This window comes from Varroa destructor, unplaced genomic scaffold (assembly GCF_002443255.2).
Source record: "Varroa destructor unplaced genomic scaffold, Vdes_3.0 BEIS01000002.1, whole genome shotgun sequence".
Classification (NCBI taxonomy): Eukaryota; Metazoa; Arthropoda; class Arachnida; order Mesostigmata; family Varroidae; genus Varroa; species Varroa destructor.
The window spans coordinates 14,446,267-14,465,510 of record NW_019211455.1 but is presented as its reverse complement, the minus strand read 5'-3'; the positions used below and the strand labels follow the sequence as shown (position 1 = coordinate 14,465,510).

At 39.3% G+C, this 19,244-nt stretch overlaps 1 protein-coding gene across 9 annotated transcripts; it reads left to right on the top strand.

Moving 5' to 3' along the window:
* The first annotated feature begins 142 nt into the window (after window positions 1–142).
* Window positions 143–19,213, top strand: LOC111245525 (uncharacterized). Of its 9 annotated transcripts, XM_022793996.2 has the most exons (24): window positions 1,995–2,323; window positions 2,554–2,660; window positions 6,018–6,294; window positions 6,559–6,666; window positions 6,970–7,097; window positions 7,500–7,638; window positions 7,983–8,219; window positions 8,490–8,572; window positions 8,935–9,145; window positions 10,022–10,258; window positions 10,513–10,577; window positions 11,054–11,330; window positions 12,185–12,304; window positions 13,167–13,271; window positions 13,958–14,085; window positions 14,484–14,622; window positions 15,283–15,374; window positions 15,607–15,754; window positions 16,094–16,200; window positions 16,671–16,788; window positions 16,989–17,093; window positions 17,965–18,020; window positions 18,365–18,443; window positions 18,723–19,213. In XM_022793996.2, the coding sequence occupies exons 3-24, from the start codon at window positions 6,055–6,057 to the stop codon at window positions 18,927–18,929; spliced, it is 3,129 nt and encodes a 1,042-aa protein (XP_022649731.1). In that variant the 5' UTR covers window positions 1,995–2,323; window positions 2,554–2,660; window positions 6,018–6,054; the 3' UTR covers window positions 18,930–19,213. The 9 variants fall into 9 exon arrangements, with proteins under 9 accessions (XP_086836530.1, XP_086836527.1, XP_086836532.1 ...); XM_086980404.1 differs by lacking the exons at window positions 1,995–2,323; window positions 2,554–2,660 and adding an exon at window positions 143–251 and having other exon boundaries at window positions 14,033–14,085; XM_086980401.1 differs by lacking the exons at window positions 1,995–2,323; window positions 2,554–2,660 and adding an exon at window positions 143–251.
* The last annotated feature ends 31 nt before the right edge of the window (window positions 19,214–19,244 follow it).

The following is a 19,244-nucleotide window of genomic DNA, read 5'->3' as shown; positions in this document are numbered from 1 at the left end:
GTTCTGTCGCCATGACTACCCCACTAGATTCAGATTGTCGAGCCTGCGTCCTTTGCCAAACAGGAAAGGGGCAGGAACGCTCTAAAGGTAGTACATCACAAAAGCTGTACTCCAGCGAAACGCATTGTACTGACATTTGTCGTGGCACTGTCGGCTGCGCGATTGATTGGCCATAGACTTTTAATGACTAGTCATGTATTCGGTGAAGGATAGAGCTTTGAGGCACTTGTTGAAGACCTAATGCCCTGCAGGTATGACTGATTGTCTATATGGTAAAGATGTCAAATTAGCGACAAAACACACATTATCTGTGTAGCCGTTGTTCGTGTTGTCTATTACATGGCAATTTCGCGGCGATGGATACCTGGCCTAATTGCAAGAGGCAGAAGAATGGCGCCGCTTGACATAAGATCACAGCTTCTTAAAGCTTTCGAATACAAGCAAGTGAGACAGACGTCAGTTTTCTGTCGGTATTTGAAGCATTTTTGTCATTTCTATGGATCTATTATACTATATTTTGTTAATACGAACTAGAAACTCATCTTGGGCACCGACCATTGGTAAAAATTCAATTTCAACAAAACGCTTTAGCGAAAAGCAAAGTTCACAAATCAAGCATATTAGACCTACAATCGATAAAAAAAAAATGTACAAAGGACGGATTCGTTGGCCGAAATGTACGTTTTTTTTTTTTTTTTTTCTCAGCAGATATCTAACAGTCAGTCGACTTCAAACCTCAATTCGTAAAGTGAAAACATCCGAAATCGACCATGTTTATGATACATGAAAACGTTAGATATGACAGTTACGATAGCGTAAAAGCTCTCATAACACGTTCGAGAATTATATTTTGATGTGTTTTATTTATTATAGTTATTTAATATATAATAATATATATTTAATATCCTAGAAATTGGTTCGGTGTAGAAGTCGAGGTATAAGCATTGAAGAGCATTACGTTATGAACCGCGTTGTTATAATTGAAACTTTTCCCATAACATTGCCCATCTATCCGTCGTTTCTTTTTTATTATAACGCATTTACAGTTGAGATGACTAATAAACGCGTTTGGGTTATGTATTTAATTCAAATGTTTCGAGCTTCTACATCCGGTACTTAAGCCGCTAGTCATATCTTTAGACAACCGATTATTTCTAGTCTGAGACATTTTGTTTCGTGATAACTTTGAATCTAGGCCATCTCACTAATGTCCTTAAATTCAATAGGCCACTGTACTGTCATAAGAACAATAGTGCACACTATAAATACAGTATGTTCCTCTCAAAAGCCCATATGTAAGGTTTGCCATTAAAACTGTTATTTTGTGTGTCCGTTTTCAAACCGTTTGCTGATTTGTGTAAGATCTATCATCTAATATCAATAGAATGAAAATAATGCCTTCAGGTCAGATCTGCTCTTCAGTTAAGTGATACGATCTTTCATCACGGTTCGGTATTTGCTGCTGCATGATATGAATTAATGTTAGTTACTGTATAATTGTCGGCTTACCGAAAGCGAGCCGATGGTAGCGTATCAACGTATGCAAATATATGGTAATCTCGTTTGCTTGCCTTGCATATTCCGCCACCTTTTTCGTGAGAAACATCCATCATTCGGTGCCAAGTGTACAATAAGAAACAAACAGTAGGGTCTATGGCCTGCCTCCTTTTCTGATAGGAAAACGAACTAGGCCTATGGGCGCGTCAACTGATGCAATCTAAGTAGGTTTAATGAATATGAACAACAGCATCTACTGACGTTTTGACTATGTATGCTAAATGCATCTGATCTGCATGTCACCAGCCTGAATTGATCCGCTACCCCTTTTGCCTGTAGGCAAAAAAAAAAACAGTTGCACTCGTTTTTTCCTACTAGATGCGTAGCACAACCTATTTCTTGATGGCTGATGGAATCAGACGTACGAAATATGACTCAGAGGGGCAAACTGCAACAATAGCGCGCACACACACACACACACACACACACACACACACACACACACACACACAGAAGCTTATAATGGTCTACACCGGTAAAAAAGGCTGCATCACTTGCTGATTCATGACGATCGTCATGCGTCGAGTGGCGTTCACGAAGCAATTACCATGCTATGAGGTTAATTATTAAGAACATATATTGACCTTACGCCTGTCGGCCAGATCAGGCCAGCGGAAAGCAGTAGCCGATTTCATTGTCGGTCACGTCAATTTCGAAAGATCACATATCGATTCCCGACCTGATGCTAAGCTCGAGGCGACCCAGTTTATAGGGGTCCGCCTATCTGTCGGGCAGAACCCCTTGTGCCTGGATGCCGTTGCAAAGGGTAAAGTAACTTTTTGTTCAATCAAATCTACAGAAAAGAGTTTGTGTAGTAGTTGGATAGAGCCGGTCAGTGTAGTGAGTAGAAGCCTGCCAGGGCTAACTAAAGTGCTTTCCCTCTGAATACTTCCGTTCACCTCGAGCTTCTCTGGAACGATTGCGGGCGAAGGGAACATTAGATCTTGGCCATCTTGATAAAAAGGACACAATTTTACTGATACCGCTCTTTTGTAGGAGATACAAGACAGCACCGCTTGTGAAGACCAGAACGATTAATAGTAATAGAAATTAGGCTGAGCACGTCTATTGATTATTGCTGGAAACTGTACCGCATTCAAGGGGTAAGTGCGACAAACGAAACAGATAATTAGCGCTTGTTGACTCGAGTTATTTAGCAACAACATTTAGTAATGGGTAGCTATTGTTCCAAAATTTTAGCGCGAATTTTTTAAATTTAAAAAAATTGAGAAAAAATTTAAGCAGAAGTAAAAACGAGACCTTAGCGATTTCAGTAAAATCACTGACGATTCTATGCGTCAGTATTTGAAAACGTCGTATGAAAATTAGCTTTTAATACAGTCGTGAGCTCGGATCTCATTAGCAGCGTTTACGCGTACGTTGACACATATAACGTATTTCGGTCTTATCAACAATTAACTAGTGAACATAGAGCTAGAAACATTTTCAGATGAGTGGTGTAGCATGGCATGGCGGAACCCATGGCTTTCTCATACTTCTTGTAGAAGAAATATCTTACGATACCCTATCCAAGGCTCGTCTTAAACAGTCGATCCATATTAGTCAAACAAATTCATTCGATTTTGATCAGTCAATTATTGATCATATATATATTACGGAAGCAAACTGACATTTGACGAAAATCAACGTCAAATCAATGACGAATACTTGAAGTAAAATAATATTTACTTTTGTGGAACATTTGTAAAAAAAAGAATGCGAAGATATGTTTGCGTGACAGAAGTGGATGAGCAGCGTTCCCGATACGGTAAAATAAAATACATACGTATTAAAAATGTGAAGTTCAGTGAAGAAATCGTGGCGTTAGACTAGCGATCATCGGTCCGTCATATACATCGCGTGGTGATCGCGTACCTGTCTCTCTAAAGGTCTAGTAAGCTAATGATGAAGTGTCATTGATTTTAGTCTTACGGAAGCTGACCTGATTTAAAATGTTAGGAAAAAGATCGATAATGCACTCGTTATGGATTAAGCAGATAATGGTTGTTCTTGTTTATGGCGTTATTTTTAGTCTGCTAATATCATACGGTATTATCATAAAGCATATTTACAATCCACAAGGCTACTGTTATCCTGTCTCTGCCGAGATTGTACTTCAAGTACAAGAGACGTTGCCATTTCGAATGATTTTGCGATGACTACATTTGTCCGTCATATAAAAGCTGCAACCGTATCTCAAAAAGTTTGTCCCGTAAATGGGGAACACCTCGTAGATGAAACTTGTAAACTTATCGAGCATTTACCTTGTTTCGCAAAATGGGTCGAGGCATTGTACGCCAAACTCTACGAGTGCGATACGGTACATTTGTCAGGTAGAAAGCCCCATCATTCAATTTAGTGAACCACTTTAAGTAATAATCTTAGCGATAGGGTGCTCACTAAGATATTCAGACAACTTTTTCAAGTCGGCTAAGGATATAAAGCCTATCTGTAGTTACAATTAAGGTTAAACGCTTGTGATGCGAATAGAATGAGGCAAAGGAAAGGTTTGACCATAAGTAAGTGTAAATTAGAGAAACCAAACGATAAATGACAGCGGCTATTACTCGATTAGAAAGATGGTAAAAGTCGACGTAATCCTAACTGCTCCGGTGGAACAGATGAACAGTTTCTTTCCAGTATAGAGAAAACACAGGACGGGACTTACGTGCCTGTTCAGAATGGCAACAAGCGTAGACAGTAGGTCTGGTAAACATCAAAGCCACGAATCTAATTAACGGTACAGGTGAACGTAAACGCATAATCATTTGCCGTATTAGTCTATGTTTCCGAGGAAGTACCGCAGCTAATTTTCTGTTCCGTGGTTCTTTCCAACCTAAGATTTGACGCTCTACGAAATTTAAGATGTGATCTAGAAAGCTTGTTCAGTGTGAAAAAATATCGATCAGTAACGCATCTTTAAGCAGATTGGGAGTATATAACATTGTACAATGATCACAATTGCGTTACCGTTGATTAGTACACGAGAATTTGGTGATCGGCCGGTTGTTTCCATACTCACTGACGAACATCAGTGACGTACGCATAACGGCTCCATAATATCTGTGGACTACGCTGTTGACGAGACGTTATTATGATCATTTTTATTAGGGTGGGAACAAAGTAGGCTTGAAAAAGGAAAGGCAAGGTCGCAATAGGAACATTACTAGCACTTATTCATAATGATCAAATATGTGCAAGTAGCGCTTACACGGAACATCCTTTTGCCTCCAACGGCAGAAGAAATGCGACACATGGGCATTATTTACTTTGTTACCTCGTGTAGCTTTCCGAATATTTCATACCTGGACTATTTAAGCTGCTTTTTCGTTCCCTTCTCGCAAAGAGTAGCTATTGTACGGGCATAAATTTGGCTTCCTTGCGACATTTTGTGTTTTGCTGTTATTTAGGCAAGGACTCCCTGTTATAGGACCAATATATTACTGTACCTAGAATGATTTTGATAAATGCCTGGAGTATATTTATACACGTATTTTTCGATAAACGGAAATTTTTTTATCAAGTTTTTTTGCTATAATTTGTCAACAGTTCTTGCGGAGCACAATGTTGAGGATCTAATATGATCGTGTGGGATCGTACATCTCATTTCGATACGAACTTAGAGTTAGTACTGACATTTTAAACAGTAAGTTCTCCAGAAGCCGAAATGCAAATATCTTGAAAACCTAACCTTTGTTCATGACAAATAATACCGTATTGTACTTCCAACACCTTATTTAGAAGTTACAGTCCATTAGGTACTCGATATCGGCGAAATACTGTAACGAAATCTAACGTGTTTATTAGGACTATTACGCTGATTAGCGATGGCGGGTCGTCCATAAATAGTCCAGCATTTGTCATTATTTCTCACTTCTAAACATGACTCGTACGTAACTGCTTTGCACAGGTATCAGTACCGGTTGAAGTTCTCAGCCATTACTTCGAATCGAGCAATATGTACGATCAGTTAGTTCCCAATAACGACATAATATCTGGCTTTTCAAGTGTACCCCATATGACTCGTTGGTGATTAGCGCGTGATCGAATGCCACTATAATATAGAAACTAGAAAGCAAGAGAAGCGAAACCGGAGTTGACGACATTACGCGGCAGGTATATCTTTTACAGCTGTTATATAGAGTGCACGACGTTTGTTAGTATGGTTCGCTAGGGCGCTCGCTAGTTATTTCTCAAGGCGATTTTATGCTGTTACTTCATCCAAAATGACTGGCGATCAGCCACCGTACAGTAAAGTCTTGAGATGGGCTCTAGAAGCTGCGTGGTGAAACAAAAATTGAGCCTGGCCGAACAAACGTGTCTCATCTCAGGAAGCATCTAATAACGTGTAGCTGAGACATGTTGGCTGAGATAAGATGAGACGTTTCTGATTGCAACAGGAACGTGCTATTTTTTTTTCGCAAATTTGTTATAACGCTCTTTGCATAATTACTGCTTAGTGTGAACAGGTTTCCAAAATCCCAAACGCCATACAAAATGCTGCCGGAAAATTTCGTTGAGTGGCCTAAAGGGCGAGGACTGGGTCCGCTTGTTTTGCTTTTGGCATGCCTTCTACCCACGATATCGTCTGATCGGCCCGGAGAAGACCCCTTCGGATCGATTGATGACACGACTGCAAACAACGTATGCACATTCGAATGCATTGAAGACATCTTGCAGAATAAAAAATTTGTCAACCTCATCGTTACTATGAGTAGCCAGAAGCTCGATGACACCGTAAGTTCTGCTAATTTTTAGGACACGGGTTGATCAACTTGGATCTTTTTTGAAGGCTTGTTGTTTTTCGTTGGCAGCACCGGAGACAAGGGGAAGAGATGCAGGCAGGCGTTTATATACAGAGCGATCCTGCATTACCTAATGCTTACTGTTACGTATTCATTGCGCTTTTAGTTAGAGATGGCTACACGCGTTAATTGTTTTAGCTAGATTTTCACCGCGCTATTTGACAGAGACCTTTCTGATTGGCTATATATGTTGCAGGATATTCATACTTATGAAAACCTGATTCCGGATGAGATCAAGGCGTTTCTCCATGACCAAACGCAAACGAAACAATTTCTTGAGAGCTTGAATGTTACCATAGAGCACGTGAGTTTCGCTGCCAATCATTTGTTGGTATATGTCTACTAATCCTGTGGTATGTGAGGTGGTCCGAGAACGAAATGGGGCAAAATTCACGCTTCAAACCTCTAGCGAAAACCTAGTTGTATCTAATAATATATTTCATATAGACGCTTGTGCTGATGCTGTCCTTTCTTGAGGTGGAATAGCCGTTCGCAGTACAAAGTTGCGTTTCACTTCTGACACCCATACCAAATATGATAGGTCGTATGGATATCCTATTAGCTCTGAGTGGTATGATAAACTGTACCGCCAGCCGTTGTTTTTCAGGCAGCACATGACGCTGCAACGAGAACGAGGCGCGTGCAAGAGACAAACACTCCAAGAGTGATGAAGACTCGTGTAGAGGCTCCGAAGATGGATGTCACTCACATTGAGGAAACTGAAGAGATCTCAAGGTGTGTCAACACAAAACTGCCCTTAAAAGATCTACGCGGAAGAACCGAAACGAATTTCATTATGAGTTATGAAATTAAAGAGCCCTGTCAGTCGTCTAAAAGTTGTGCTGGACCTTTAGCTTCCGGCTTAAAGAAACGCGTAGCTAAAAATAATTTTTTTTCAAAAAGGGCAAACTGATAACGTTGCGTTTACCTTCGAGCTAATGGTCATCATGGACTCTCTGCGAGGCTACCGTAGAAAATGAAGAAAGGACCTTAACGAATCGCACAGTACTTCCACTATAATCTTTTTTATACTCATATAATAAATTATCAAATGAACTTATATTCACTATAAAAAATGCGGAGGTTGTCGTATGAATATAGTAAATATAAATATAATATGTTTTCATTGGTGTTCAGCAAGCTAATCCACGGGCAGTTGGAATACCCTATTGTAGTCAACTCTCAAGGTCAGATGATTGTAACGATACATGGCTGCGTTTACAAAATCCCTGAAGAAATCGAGCGCATTCAATTGAATGACACGACAGAGCTCAAGGTAAATACCGTATAATACTTAATACGACAAATGTTCTAAAAGAACCGCTAAATGAACAAGGAATTTTTATTCGAAGAATTGCTCGAAGGGTTGATTGGCGCCGAAACGTTTAAGGCGTCTCGAATGCATCCTAGGCCATATGATTCTGGGTGACAAATGCATTTTTACTTCTAACAAAGAGAGGAACACTCGAAGCTAGATAGCATAACATTGAACACGATTACTAAGTTATCATGCAGGTTTCTGTTGGTTCTTGCTCCGGAAGATTAGCGCAAATAACCACTTCGTGAAAGTTAATTTGCTTCTTTTTTCCATTTTTTTATTGCGTGAATACATGCTTGCAGCATCTATTCGTAGAGTTAAAAGTTCTTGGTTTCCCAGTCACTCAGTCAGCACCGAACCGAATTTCCTGGACCTCAACGAAAATCACCAATGCTGACGCGTCTGTTTCAACTATGACGACTTCTACCGGCACTCAAGTTGTCACTATCAATGGCAATTCGTTTAACTTACCGGCCGAAAACCAACTTCTCATTAAGTACTTAGCGGAACAGCCTTCGATGACGTTCAACGTATTGGAGGTACGATAGCAGTTGTTCTATCGAATGTATCAATATATTCTATCAATATATAGATAAAAAGCATCTCGGATTATTTGTCTTTGACGTATGTTACATTTCATTCGCTTGGTTGGCCAGCTAATGTGATCTGTCACTGTATAAACGTTCTTGCCTCTTCGCGAATGTCGTTGGTACCTTTTGGTCGAAGATTACCCCCCAGACCCCATCTATCGAAAGCTAGATAAATCTAATAGCGCTTGAAGTGAAATTAATTGTGTTTATATTTTTCAGAAACTTAAAGCTCTAAATGGTCAACTGGATATAAACAAACTGGCGTCGACTAAGCGGATAGTCCATGAGACCCGGCCGACTGAGTGAGTACTTACCAAGCACACAAAATAGAATGTCGGCTTAGCATTGAAAAAATAGGGACTTAACATTTGTCTATGAATGCTTTAGAAAACCCATTGTTCTATCGCGTTCGTCTCGTTCTACGGGAGTAGTTAATGCCGACTAACCCATTAAGCTGTAACAGAGCTGATGAACAAAACGTGAGTAAATTAAAATATAATATAATTCACAGGTCTTATTAATTATTTATATTACGATATAAATCTATCAAATTCAGTTATCCGCGTGCTATTACTACTCTTATCTTCGTAACATCTAGGTATTATTATTATTATTATTAAACACTACAGCTTCTTCTTCTTTTTTTTTTTATTACACTGTCCAGAATAAAAGAAGAAGCTTTAGGTACGTCGACCGAGCACACGATTTCCACGAGTCATGAGAGTTCTATAAGCTCTATAACGCCACTCAACTACACTCAAATGCCAATAGAGGTCGTGGATGGCTCCATACAGATAACAGCCGAAGGCCAATGTTTCCGCTTCCCTGAGGATCTGCCGCGGATGTCTCAGGCTCTCACCGAGCAGCAACTGCAGGCAAGTCGATTCCACATTGAACTCAGTGTCGACACGACGTACGCATCGTATGCCTATTGCCTATCTACGTCGTTTGCGGATACGCGGAGAAGTCTTTAGCACTATTTTATCATCACCAAGTAACTTTCAGTGAGTGTTTTGCACTTCGCGAATCGTTCTGTGCCTTCCTGCGATTCGCTGTCCTGACAGCACTGACGCCCATATACAGCGCTACTGAGGATCACTAAAGCTTCTCATTGCATGCTATTTTCATTTTTCAAATGTAATGGAATGCTATCCAAGCAACAGGACATACCAGTTCGGTTCTAGGTGTTAATTGAGTCTGTCTTGCAAACATCGACAAGGTGGCTTGCTAAAGGAGTCTACCAACGATTACTATCTATGCTATATCGCCATATTGATCGCGGATTCTGCATATAAACGACCTCGAAGTACTTCCCGGCATCCTTCAACGTGATGAACTTAGATAGAGAGGGAAATCCGTAAACCGAATGATAAACGACAAATGACTGCAGGACCATTACTGCGATGCTTGAGGCTTCACACAAATCTAGAAAATAAAGCTGAATAATAGCTAGAAAAACATCTAATTTATTTATACGCCTAATATTTAGAGAATTTAATAATACAACAGGCAACTTGAAACTACTACTTTGTGTCGGCACAAGCTAAACTATACTATTTAAAATAATCAGCTACATACTTGATCATTTTCAAGCTTAATCCACAGAAATGGTAATACTGAACTTTTGCCGCAGGGCCTCGTAGAGTTGTCAATAGGACATGATCAGATCAAATTATTCTCCCTGATTAAAGCTTCCTTCACCTCTATTACGGGACAAGGCAATACCTTAAAGTTTTGCCGGAAATTCGCAGGTGTTATTCGTCACCGCACAAAATGAAGGCTTTCCTGTGAAGTTTGAGGATCATCAGATAATTTTTGATTCGGATATCATTGATAAGGGCCCACGTGTGCAAATCGACAGGACGACAACAGCCGATACAGCTGTCACCGTTATAATCAATCAACGGAAGATCGCTTTGCCCGCTGAAAGAGATGTTCTTCGGAAATATATCCAGGAAGATCAGCATGTCATCTATCACCTGCTGGAGGTAAATCTTTGATTGCGTAGTACAGTTGTTAACTTACCAAATATCATGCAAGTTAACCCAGCTCAGATAACGTGTGCGTAAGCACACTTATAGTTTCCCGTGTACAGTGCTCTTTTGTGGCCATATTGATTAGTAGACCTCGGCTTCAAGTTACAGTTACAAAAGCGAGCATGGAAACCTAATCGGGATTCAACCTAAATAATGATAACTGGTAAATCATTTCATTGCATAACACTAACGAAATGAATTTCCAGACCTTCCGAGAAAATGGAATAGAAATAGATCTGGCAACCCTTGAAATTACATTGCCTCAACAAAGGTAATAAGTTTTATGGCTGTTTAACATTTCTTATCGTAGTAGAAGTTATATATCACTATTGAGAATCTGCTCACCGACTACGGATAGTGTGACCGTCATTAATGATGTCATCTAACTATAACTTATTTTCTAAACCCTAAAATGGGTCGGTGACGGATTCCTAATCTTAGCTAGACTGTCGTATTGATAATTTTTATTGAATAATCGAAAAAAACACTTAGCTCTGACCATCGTGAAATTAACGCAGACAATGTACTTGATAATGTATAATGAAATATTAATTTGTCATGTTTCACGATATACCTTCTATACTTATTTCACCTTATTTTGGTAATTTATAATGATTTTTATTCACTAGTACCATGTCTAGTTAGCGGTCTGCTTAGCTATCAGGTTGGATTCTACAGCTGTTGTTCGTAGATGCAGCTCCTCCGTACAGGGTTAATTGATGAGCGATTTTGCATTCGTCTGAGCAGCGTTGCGTCGACAACGAATGGCCCATACGCTACTTCTTTGTTGGAAAGGAGGAATGATGCTACCGAAGAATATCCTGTTCTAGGTCCAGAAGAAGCTCCGAACTATAACGACCAGAACCAATTGTCTGAATCGCATGAGAGCGCCATGACTAACGGACAACCTTCGTTGCAGTCCACGAGGGACGGACGTATTGTGATCATTTTCGAAGGACAACGATTCACTATGCCTGACGAGCTGCCGAAAATGAACAGGGTGCTTGATGCCGAACAGGTTCAGGTAGATGCAGTCGTTTGGTAACAGCTAAATATTGAATATGGGAACATTTCGATAAGCTAAGGGCTCTATAGGAACAACATCTACGTACATCCAATGAAACTGAAATAGGACGAGCTGTCCAATGTTTTGTAATTTAGTTTGTGGAATCCAAAGTCAATGTTATTCGATTCGGCCTAGCTGCCTATAATTGGCGAAGATGTATTTAGCGATACCTCATCAAATTGACTCATGTAACCTGCTAAGCAACACTGATGCTCAAGGTTAGCAGCGTAGCGCGGCCTAATTGGAGTAATGTATTACGTGATAAAAATAACAGTGAATAACGTTATTCTAGGTAGTTACGAGCAGAAATCGTTTCGAACCCATCATTTCCTTGCTTCCAGTTATTGGGACTTTCCCCTTTACAAGCACAGCAGGATAACACATTTACATAAACAGGAGACAACAGATAAAGTAGGCATATAGCCTAGAAATGCTTGCGATGTATCAAATCTCCGGATTTCTTTTCTAGGATAGAAATGGACATGTTGGAGATAACAATTTCCCTATTGACTTACTGACATGGAGAGATCTTAGTTTGAAGAAGAAAACAAAAACGGATACTGTTATCAGTTGACTGACGAAAGCTTACCCTAGTAATAATCATACGCCGTTGTATGGACCGCATAGTTATCTGGTTTAGCAAACTGGGAGCAGCGTACCCATTTATTTGTCACAATGCACGCTAAGGCCGTAATCTGCTGATCAAACCAGCTTCGGTCATTCGATGATGTTATTTCAATGTTAACAAATGCCGATCATGCAGAATAATTTTGTTTGTCAATTACTAAGTAATGATTAAATTCATTTTACAGCTATTAGTATCCAGCCTCTCTCTTTTGGGTGTTCCAGTCCAGATGCAATCAGGCCAAATAATTATCGTTAGAAAACCTTCGATAGACTCGATCAACGTGCAACAACTTCCCGGTGACCAGGTAATATTGCAGTTGGCAAGTTGAACTCTGTTTTCCAATCGTCCTTATTGCTTGTTATCACTGAGGATATTCGTATCATACCCATTACGCTTAGTTAAGATGGCCTATGGTGCTGTGGTCTGGGTGACTAATGCGTTGAGTGTGTTACTGTGGTAAACATCACTGGTTTAACGTTGATAGATGACTTCTATGGCCCCATACTATTACCATATTGTTTTGTACTGTTGCAGAGAAGCCTAGATTCATCGAGACCCATTGACGAGTAACCGACAATCTATGAAAACAAATGTGGGATATAATACTCCGTATCCGCAATGTGACCTGCCCTTTGTAGTAGAAGCAATTTGTAGTATTACCTTTCGGTTCATATCCGGGGTGATTCACTATAGGTGAAATATAAGGCTAAGGGTGTACCATGGGTTGAAAAATTTAGATAGAAGAAAATGCCTAGTTCATATTATCGTAAAAGTTTTCGTTTACAGTGTAGGCCCTAGAAGGTTTTACTCCAAGCAGGCCAGCGGCTGCACGAAGTTGTTTGAAAATAATCCAGTTATTCTAGGTAATTCTTCTTATTTATTAATTTCCTTATTATTGTTAAATAAGTTAGCTATTTACTTGGCATCGTTAGTTCAGCTATGTGTATGTGCTAGGCATATACTGCGACATATAACATGTAGACTGTGTGTTATACCTGTCAGCGTGATTTGCAAGTATGACACACGATACACATAATCCATGTATCTTTCCGTATGTCGTACAACAATAATCAGGTAATACTGAACCAAATGAGTGTAAGATGTCCTCTAGCTGTTTTTCGACTAATACTTTATTTCTGTGTTTTTTTTTATTCGTTCGTTCGTAGGTATTAGTTCACGTCGATCAGTCGACGTATACATTGCCTCAAGAAGCAGATCGTTTGCGCCTCTTATGGGAACAACATCCTGAATACATCTACACCATCGTTTTAGTACGTTGCATGAGTTACGAGCTTTCATACTTAATAATTTATTCTTTCCTCGAGTAAAAGATGTGTTTTTACCAACGATCAGCACACCACAGGGGGTAACCTGCTTGATCACTGTGGCTCAATGATTGCCTGCCTGAATCTATTCCGCACTACCGCTACATCAATACGATTATATATATATATATATATATATATATATATATATATATATATATATATATATATATATATAGCGTGTGTTTTATATTATTATTATAACTTTGCCGCAGGCTGACGTGACAAGTAAGTGTTATTATTTCTTGTTATTAAGTATTGATCAAGGCGCCTTTTGTGGTTGAAAATTCAAGGGTCCGATCCAAACTCAGTAGCATTCATTAGAGTTTAGTTGATGCTATGGTGGCATTCATATCTACATCATACTCAGATACCGCTATTTACTGAATGATTATCGTTCACGTTAGGCCACTGTGTTCGTTTTCCTGTTTCGACTATTGGCATATCTGATGATGATTGATTTGGCAAATACCCCCGTCTTGCCAATAAGTGTACAAGTTCCGCCGTCTCTTATAATAAAGCGACGTGTTCACGCGTTCGGACGTGGATAGCTGTGATAACAACGGTAGCCGTGCGCGTCAGTCTGTTGTAGTGACTTGACTGTATATAATGACGGTTGTCTGGCGTTGCAGGGCTATCCTAGATCTGTGGTCGGTACGCCCTTGCTTTGGAACAATTATCTCACTGACCACGTTCTTCTCACGCAGGAGCTCGCCCGTACGCACTACGCATTGACCGTCCCTTCACGCGAAGTCGCCAGGTGAGTGACACTCTGTATTTATTCAATATTTTCCCAGTCATACCAATTTAGACTTTATTTAATAACAAGAATACTAAAAAGTTACTACGGTCGTCATAATTATAGGCGTGTTCTATAATGATCAATTTTTGGTCTACTTATTTTTTGCCTAAATCAAATTAGCACTTGTGTCACGGCGTCAAATCAAACACACGTTTATAAACGGATTATTTTTTTTTATATATATGCATGAAAATCCATTTTATTTGTATATACGCATCTTAGACATTTTAATTGCATCAGGGTCGTTGTCAATAACAATTTCTTGCAAGTTTTTGCTTAGAAAAAACCCGAAAGCGATTATGTTTCATAACTGTTATTTCGCTAATTAACAATTCAGTTTCGTCCTGACAATTCAGTATATTTGAACGCATACCCTCATACGAGTTGCTTACGACGCTGGATGGTCGGCTTCTTATTCGGGTACAAGGACAGGTCCTGCAAGTGCCCGATGACCTGCCAAAATTGCAGACACTTGTGAATCCTACTATGCTCATGGTACGTACAAGTAAACGGTTTACCCGAGAAAAAAATCTAACTTATAATTGCCATTAATAACAACTGTATTCCCCTTTGGGTGACTGTCAAATTTGTGTGAACTACGAAGCAATATAAAATCCTAAATAAAAAAAAAGAAATAGTAATACGTTAGCTATGCATTCGTGACCAGGCTGAAAGTTTGTATAGAATGTGTATTTATCGCGTAACTAAATAATTAATCGCCACCTACTTGACAAATGCACCTTTGGAAACCAAAAGTCGTTGTACGTGACGAATTTCATGAAAGATGTGCGTACGGCATTTTTGTTTTTCAAAACAGCTGGAGAAAAATACGCGTATCTGTGTGGAATAGGCGCAAATCTGTCTAAACTTAAGCTAACTGTACTTATATATATATATATATATTTTTTTTTTTAACTATAGTAAATTTTACATTGTCGATCTGAATACGCTGCCTAGTCAGTGAAAAAAAAGAAAGTTTGCTATTCTTCCTCAAAGTGTCTTAAAGATAGTAGTAGTAAGTGCCTCATGCGTTTCTCATACTAATTTTTCGAAATAAATTACAAATAAAGCGTTGGGGTCCATCTATGAGAGTTGGAGGCTTTTGCAGACGTGTGAACGCATCGTTCACCCGCACGGATGAAATTTCTTTTTCAGACGATTGTAACCCGGTTGCAGCAAATGGGAGTTCCAATACAAATTAGTAATAATCGAGTGGTTGTCACTAGGGAAACGTCAACGTCTTACAGGTAATCGTGATAATAACATTCTATTATTAGCATCTACGCAATCTTCTTTCGAGCTCGCACGTGTTCCTTAAGTTAAATTTCGTAAAAATCTCTAAAAAGTATCAAAATGAGTCTAATTTTTAACGAATTGCACCTGATTGGCGACGAGTGAATAGCTAAACCGGAATCGAATAGCCCCGCAAGGGCTGTTCTGTTTAGGGGAACATGTCGTCGAATTTAATCTATACTTCAGAATCGAGGTAGAGGTTCACACGCGCGGTGACCGGCTGATTTCGATAGTGATTAACATGAATGGACAAAGATTCGAATTGCCCCGTGATGCCGATAAGTTTCAACAGGTCATCAAAACCAAACCAGAGATCACCTTCCAACTCTTCAAGGTACTTCAGGTCGCATTTAGCATTCGGAACTTTTAAGCTAAACTGTCCTGGGTACACAGGGTGGGAAACAAGCTAGGCCCACAAGTATTATTAGAATTATTTTCATAAGGAAAAAGGCTACTTTAACCTTTAACTCTACTACTTGCTACTTTAACTCTAGACCCCTTTGCTTATTACGAACCTCTTTCCAAATGCAGCAATCTTTACCTTTTTTCTTCCCTTAACAACACCGAATACAGTAATAACAATATATGAAAGACATACAATTAACAAGATTTAATACTAGAATGCAGCCAACGAATATCTAGAGTGCTGACGTAAGCATTTGACCTGTTCCAGCTCCTTGCGAAATATCGCATTCCAATGGAGTTCGATCAAAAGAGCGGTATGATCTCATTTACTTTCAGTGACGATGAACCTTCATCTGAACAAAGCGACCACGCAGTGTAAGCATATATTTATCTGTCTTCAGCATATCAGTTAGAAAAGTTATAAATATATAGTTTTTTTTTTTGCTTTTTTTTTTTTTTATCTATATCCAAAAGCATGGCTATGCGTTCGTGCACCGATAATCTTTGTACAATACTCCATATTCATAGAATACAGAACGGAACGTTGTGTGGGATTAAAAAACATGAAAAAAGCAAGTAAATTCGATGCAATAAAGCAGATATATTTAATCCACAAATATATATGGCTATACTTAGAGGATCTTAGCTACCAACGGAAAATTACGTGGTGCACGTTTAACTAATTAAAGAAAATGACTGTGTAAAAGATACTGTACGTGAATCCAAGATACGCAATCATTTCTAGTGACCGCTTAAATTCGAGAGACACTGTTTCACGTATAATCATATAAATTAATATATTAGATAATACTTTTGCCGCGATCTTTCGCCTTTCAACTCCTTAGGCAATACACAATTGCGACAGAAAATGGTAAAATCATAATTCGAATCGGGGAAAAAACGTTTGAAATCCCTCGGGACCTGGAGAGCCTGACGAGAATTCTTAACCACGAACAACTTGTGGTAAGCAATATATTGAGCCAATAAATGACTAAGTAGCTGGTATTCCTGATCGAAAATCTGTTTTTGAGAAAGGCTACAGTTTGTATCGACCGATACCTAATGCCAAGGTAACACATAAGTGAGCCTTTAGATTTTGTTAATTAGAAAGATTTTGAAGTGAGGCGAGAGCTGCGCACTTAATGGATCTGTTTCTACTTTAGACAATTGTACAGGAACTGAAATCATTCGGCGCGCCCATAGAATTGCGAGGGTCCCGGCTCGTAGTCACCAGAGAGCAAACAACAAGCTATAGAATTTCACTACAGGTAAAACTCTGTAAAAAAAAAAAAAAGGAAAAAAGCCCTGACATTTAAAGTATGTTTATCAATATACCTAAATTGACCATCGAACACATTCGAACAGTTGCAACTTATTTAGGCCCAGTAACAACTTCGGTGCTTTGACCCTAAATTAGGTATAAGGCATTGTACATGTGTTGCTGCTCAGAACGTTCATCCAGCAACGTAATCTGTTTTCCATGCACGCCTTTTGGCCGGTGACCAGCGTATCCTATCGCTTATTGAGGTACAAGCTCGACACATTATTTTGATCTTATTCGCAATTTTTAGAATAAGGCAACTGCGCCTATTAGGGCTGCCGACATTGCTCGGGCGTCAGGCCCGAATCGATTCAGAGCCTAAAAATCTCGTAAACATACGTAAATGAAAGCTCAAAAGTTTAACAGCTGACAAGTTAAATCATTGAGTCTGCAGATCAGGAGCACTAGAATGCAGCACTTTTGTCTGACGAGAAACGTTAGGTATTTTTTTGGCCATAAACTGTAATAAGGTAAGCTATTAACGCCGAATACGAAATGTGCTATATGGTACTAAGTAAAGAACGTGCTTCGTTAAGAACATTGAGACTTGTCCTAGGTTACCCATTACTTGTTCCAAATGAACAAAAACTACGAGCTACACTCGATCATTTCCGGCATTTGCATTTGTTAGGGCCAACGGTGACGTTTTCAGGGGGTAGTGCTCTCGGATCCATTGCCCTAGCCAAGCAATTTGCAGGATCATTCTCCGCTTGCGTTTATATGTACATAGACAATAACGTTATATTGCATATCCTCTAAGAAATTATTGTGTGGTGCTCTGAAAGGTATTACACATTTTGTTTGATTCTTCTATTAAGGTGACAACAATGCGAGGCCAACCCATCAAAGCCATTGTTACTATTAATCAGGACAGGTACGTTAAGTATTCAGTCGTCCATATCGTTCATTTTGAGCTATGTACTCATTAGCGGCCTAGTTTTTTTTTCTTATTGACAGGTAAGTCGTCGCAGGATTAAAACTCTGATGACTCTGGAATACCTGCTGACAGATTTTATATTACAGATGTTACAATATACATTTATTAGAATGATCTTAATACTATTGAAGAAGGTAACAAAGGCAAATTTTAGAAGCAATGCTGATATTGCTGTTGCGGAAGATTTACGTACGTGCGCAGTATTTCCACATTGATCAGGATGCACTAAAACAATAGACCTATAGAAATAGAATGTTTGGTCCTCTAATTGTACATTGCAGATACCAACTACCAGCTGATGAAGACCGGTTCGAAGCGTTCTTAGCTAAGGAACCTTCTATAAATTATAAAATCTTCCAGGTTGGCCCCTGTTTCCCTTCATTTCTACTATTCGTATCAATGGCGAATTCACTGCACGTGTGTCAAGGCGTACGCCAAGCCGTTGTCTGGTGTAATTCCAATTCATATGTATATTGAAAAAGTTGATGAACATTGCTTTTTATGTCTGTAAAATTACCGAACGCTGTGACGAAACCACACATTCGAAAACTACGCAGATCCGTCTATAATTTTCTTTTGCGTATATTGCGTGATTATCGGATGGTATGTTCTATCTTGTTGTTATTGTACCTTTTACAGCTCCTGTCAAGTAAAAATATACCCATCAGCTATGATAATGAGACGCGACGCGTTCGAATCAAGTTCGCGACTCCCGCCCAGATTCAAAGGCAATTTCGTCGATCTCGCCGAATTGTGTCGTCAGGATCGCACACCTCCTCGTTATCGAAATCAATGTCAGCCTCAGTCATCTATGGGCACAACAATCAAAATATAATCCATGGATAGGGGGCACGAAATGGCTGAGATGGTTGAAGTTGGGTCAAGTACTATACATGTTCCTATAATGTCGTGTTTTTCCCTTATCAAAATAATATCGGAAGTAAAGGACGTTTCATTGAGACGGCGATAACGTGTCACATGTAGGAAAGGTTCAGCTGCTATGAAGTTTTCCACATATATTTCAGTAGTGTCTTCGTTGAAATGTATGTATGTATGTATGCCTTTGAACTAGGCCAAATATGAAATTAGCTGTTATAAAATGGAAATAAATATGGTGACGACTAAATTCTCCATTGTTCCCGCATTTTTCACTTACTCGTT

What these genes read in the sequence shown, in the direction of transcription:
- LOC111245525 (XM_086980401.1), top strand. An exon ending in TCACCTTCCAACTCTTCAAG is followed by an intron (nt 15,755 to 16,093) that starts GTACTTCAGGTC and finishes GACCTGTTCCAG; the next exon opens with CTCCTTGCGAAATATCGCAT. An exon ending in TAAATTATAAAATCTTCCAG is followed by an intron (nt 18,444 to 18,722) that starts GTTGGCCCCTGT and finishes TACCTTTTACAG; the next exon opens with CTCCTGTCAAGTAAAAATAT.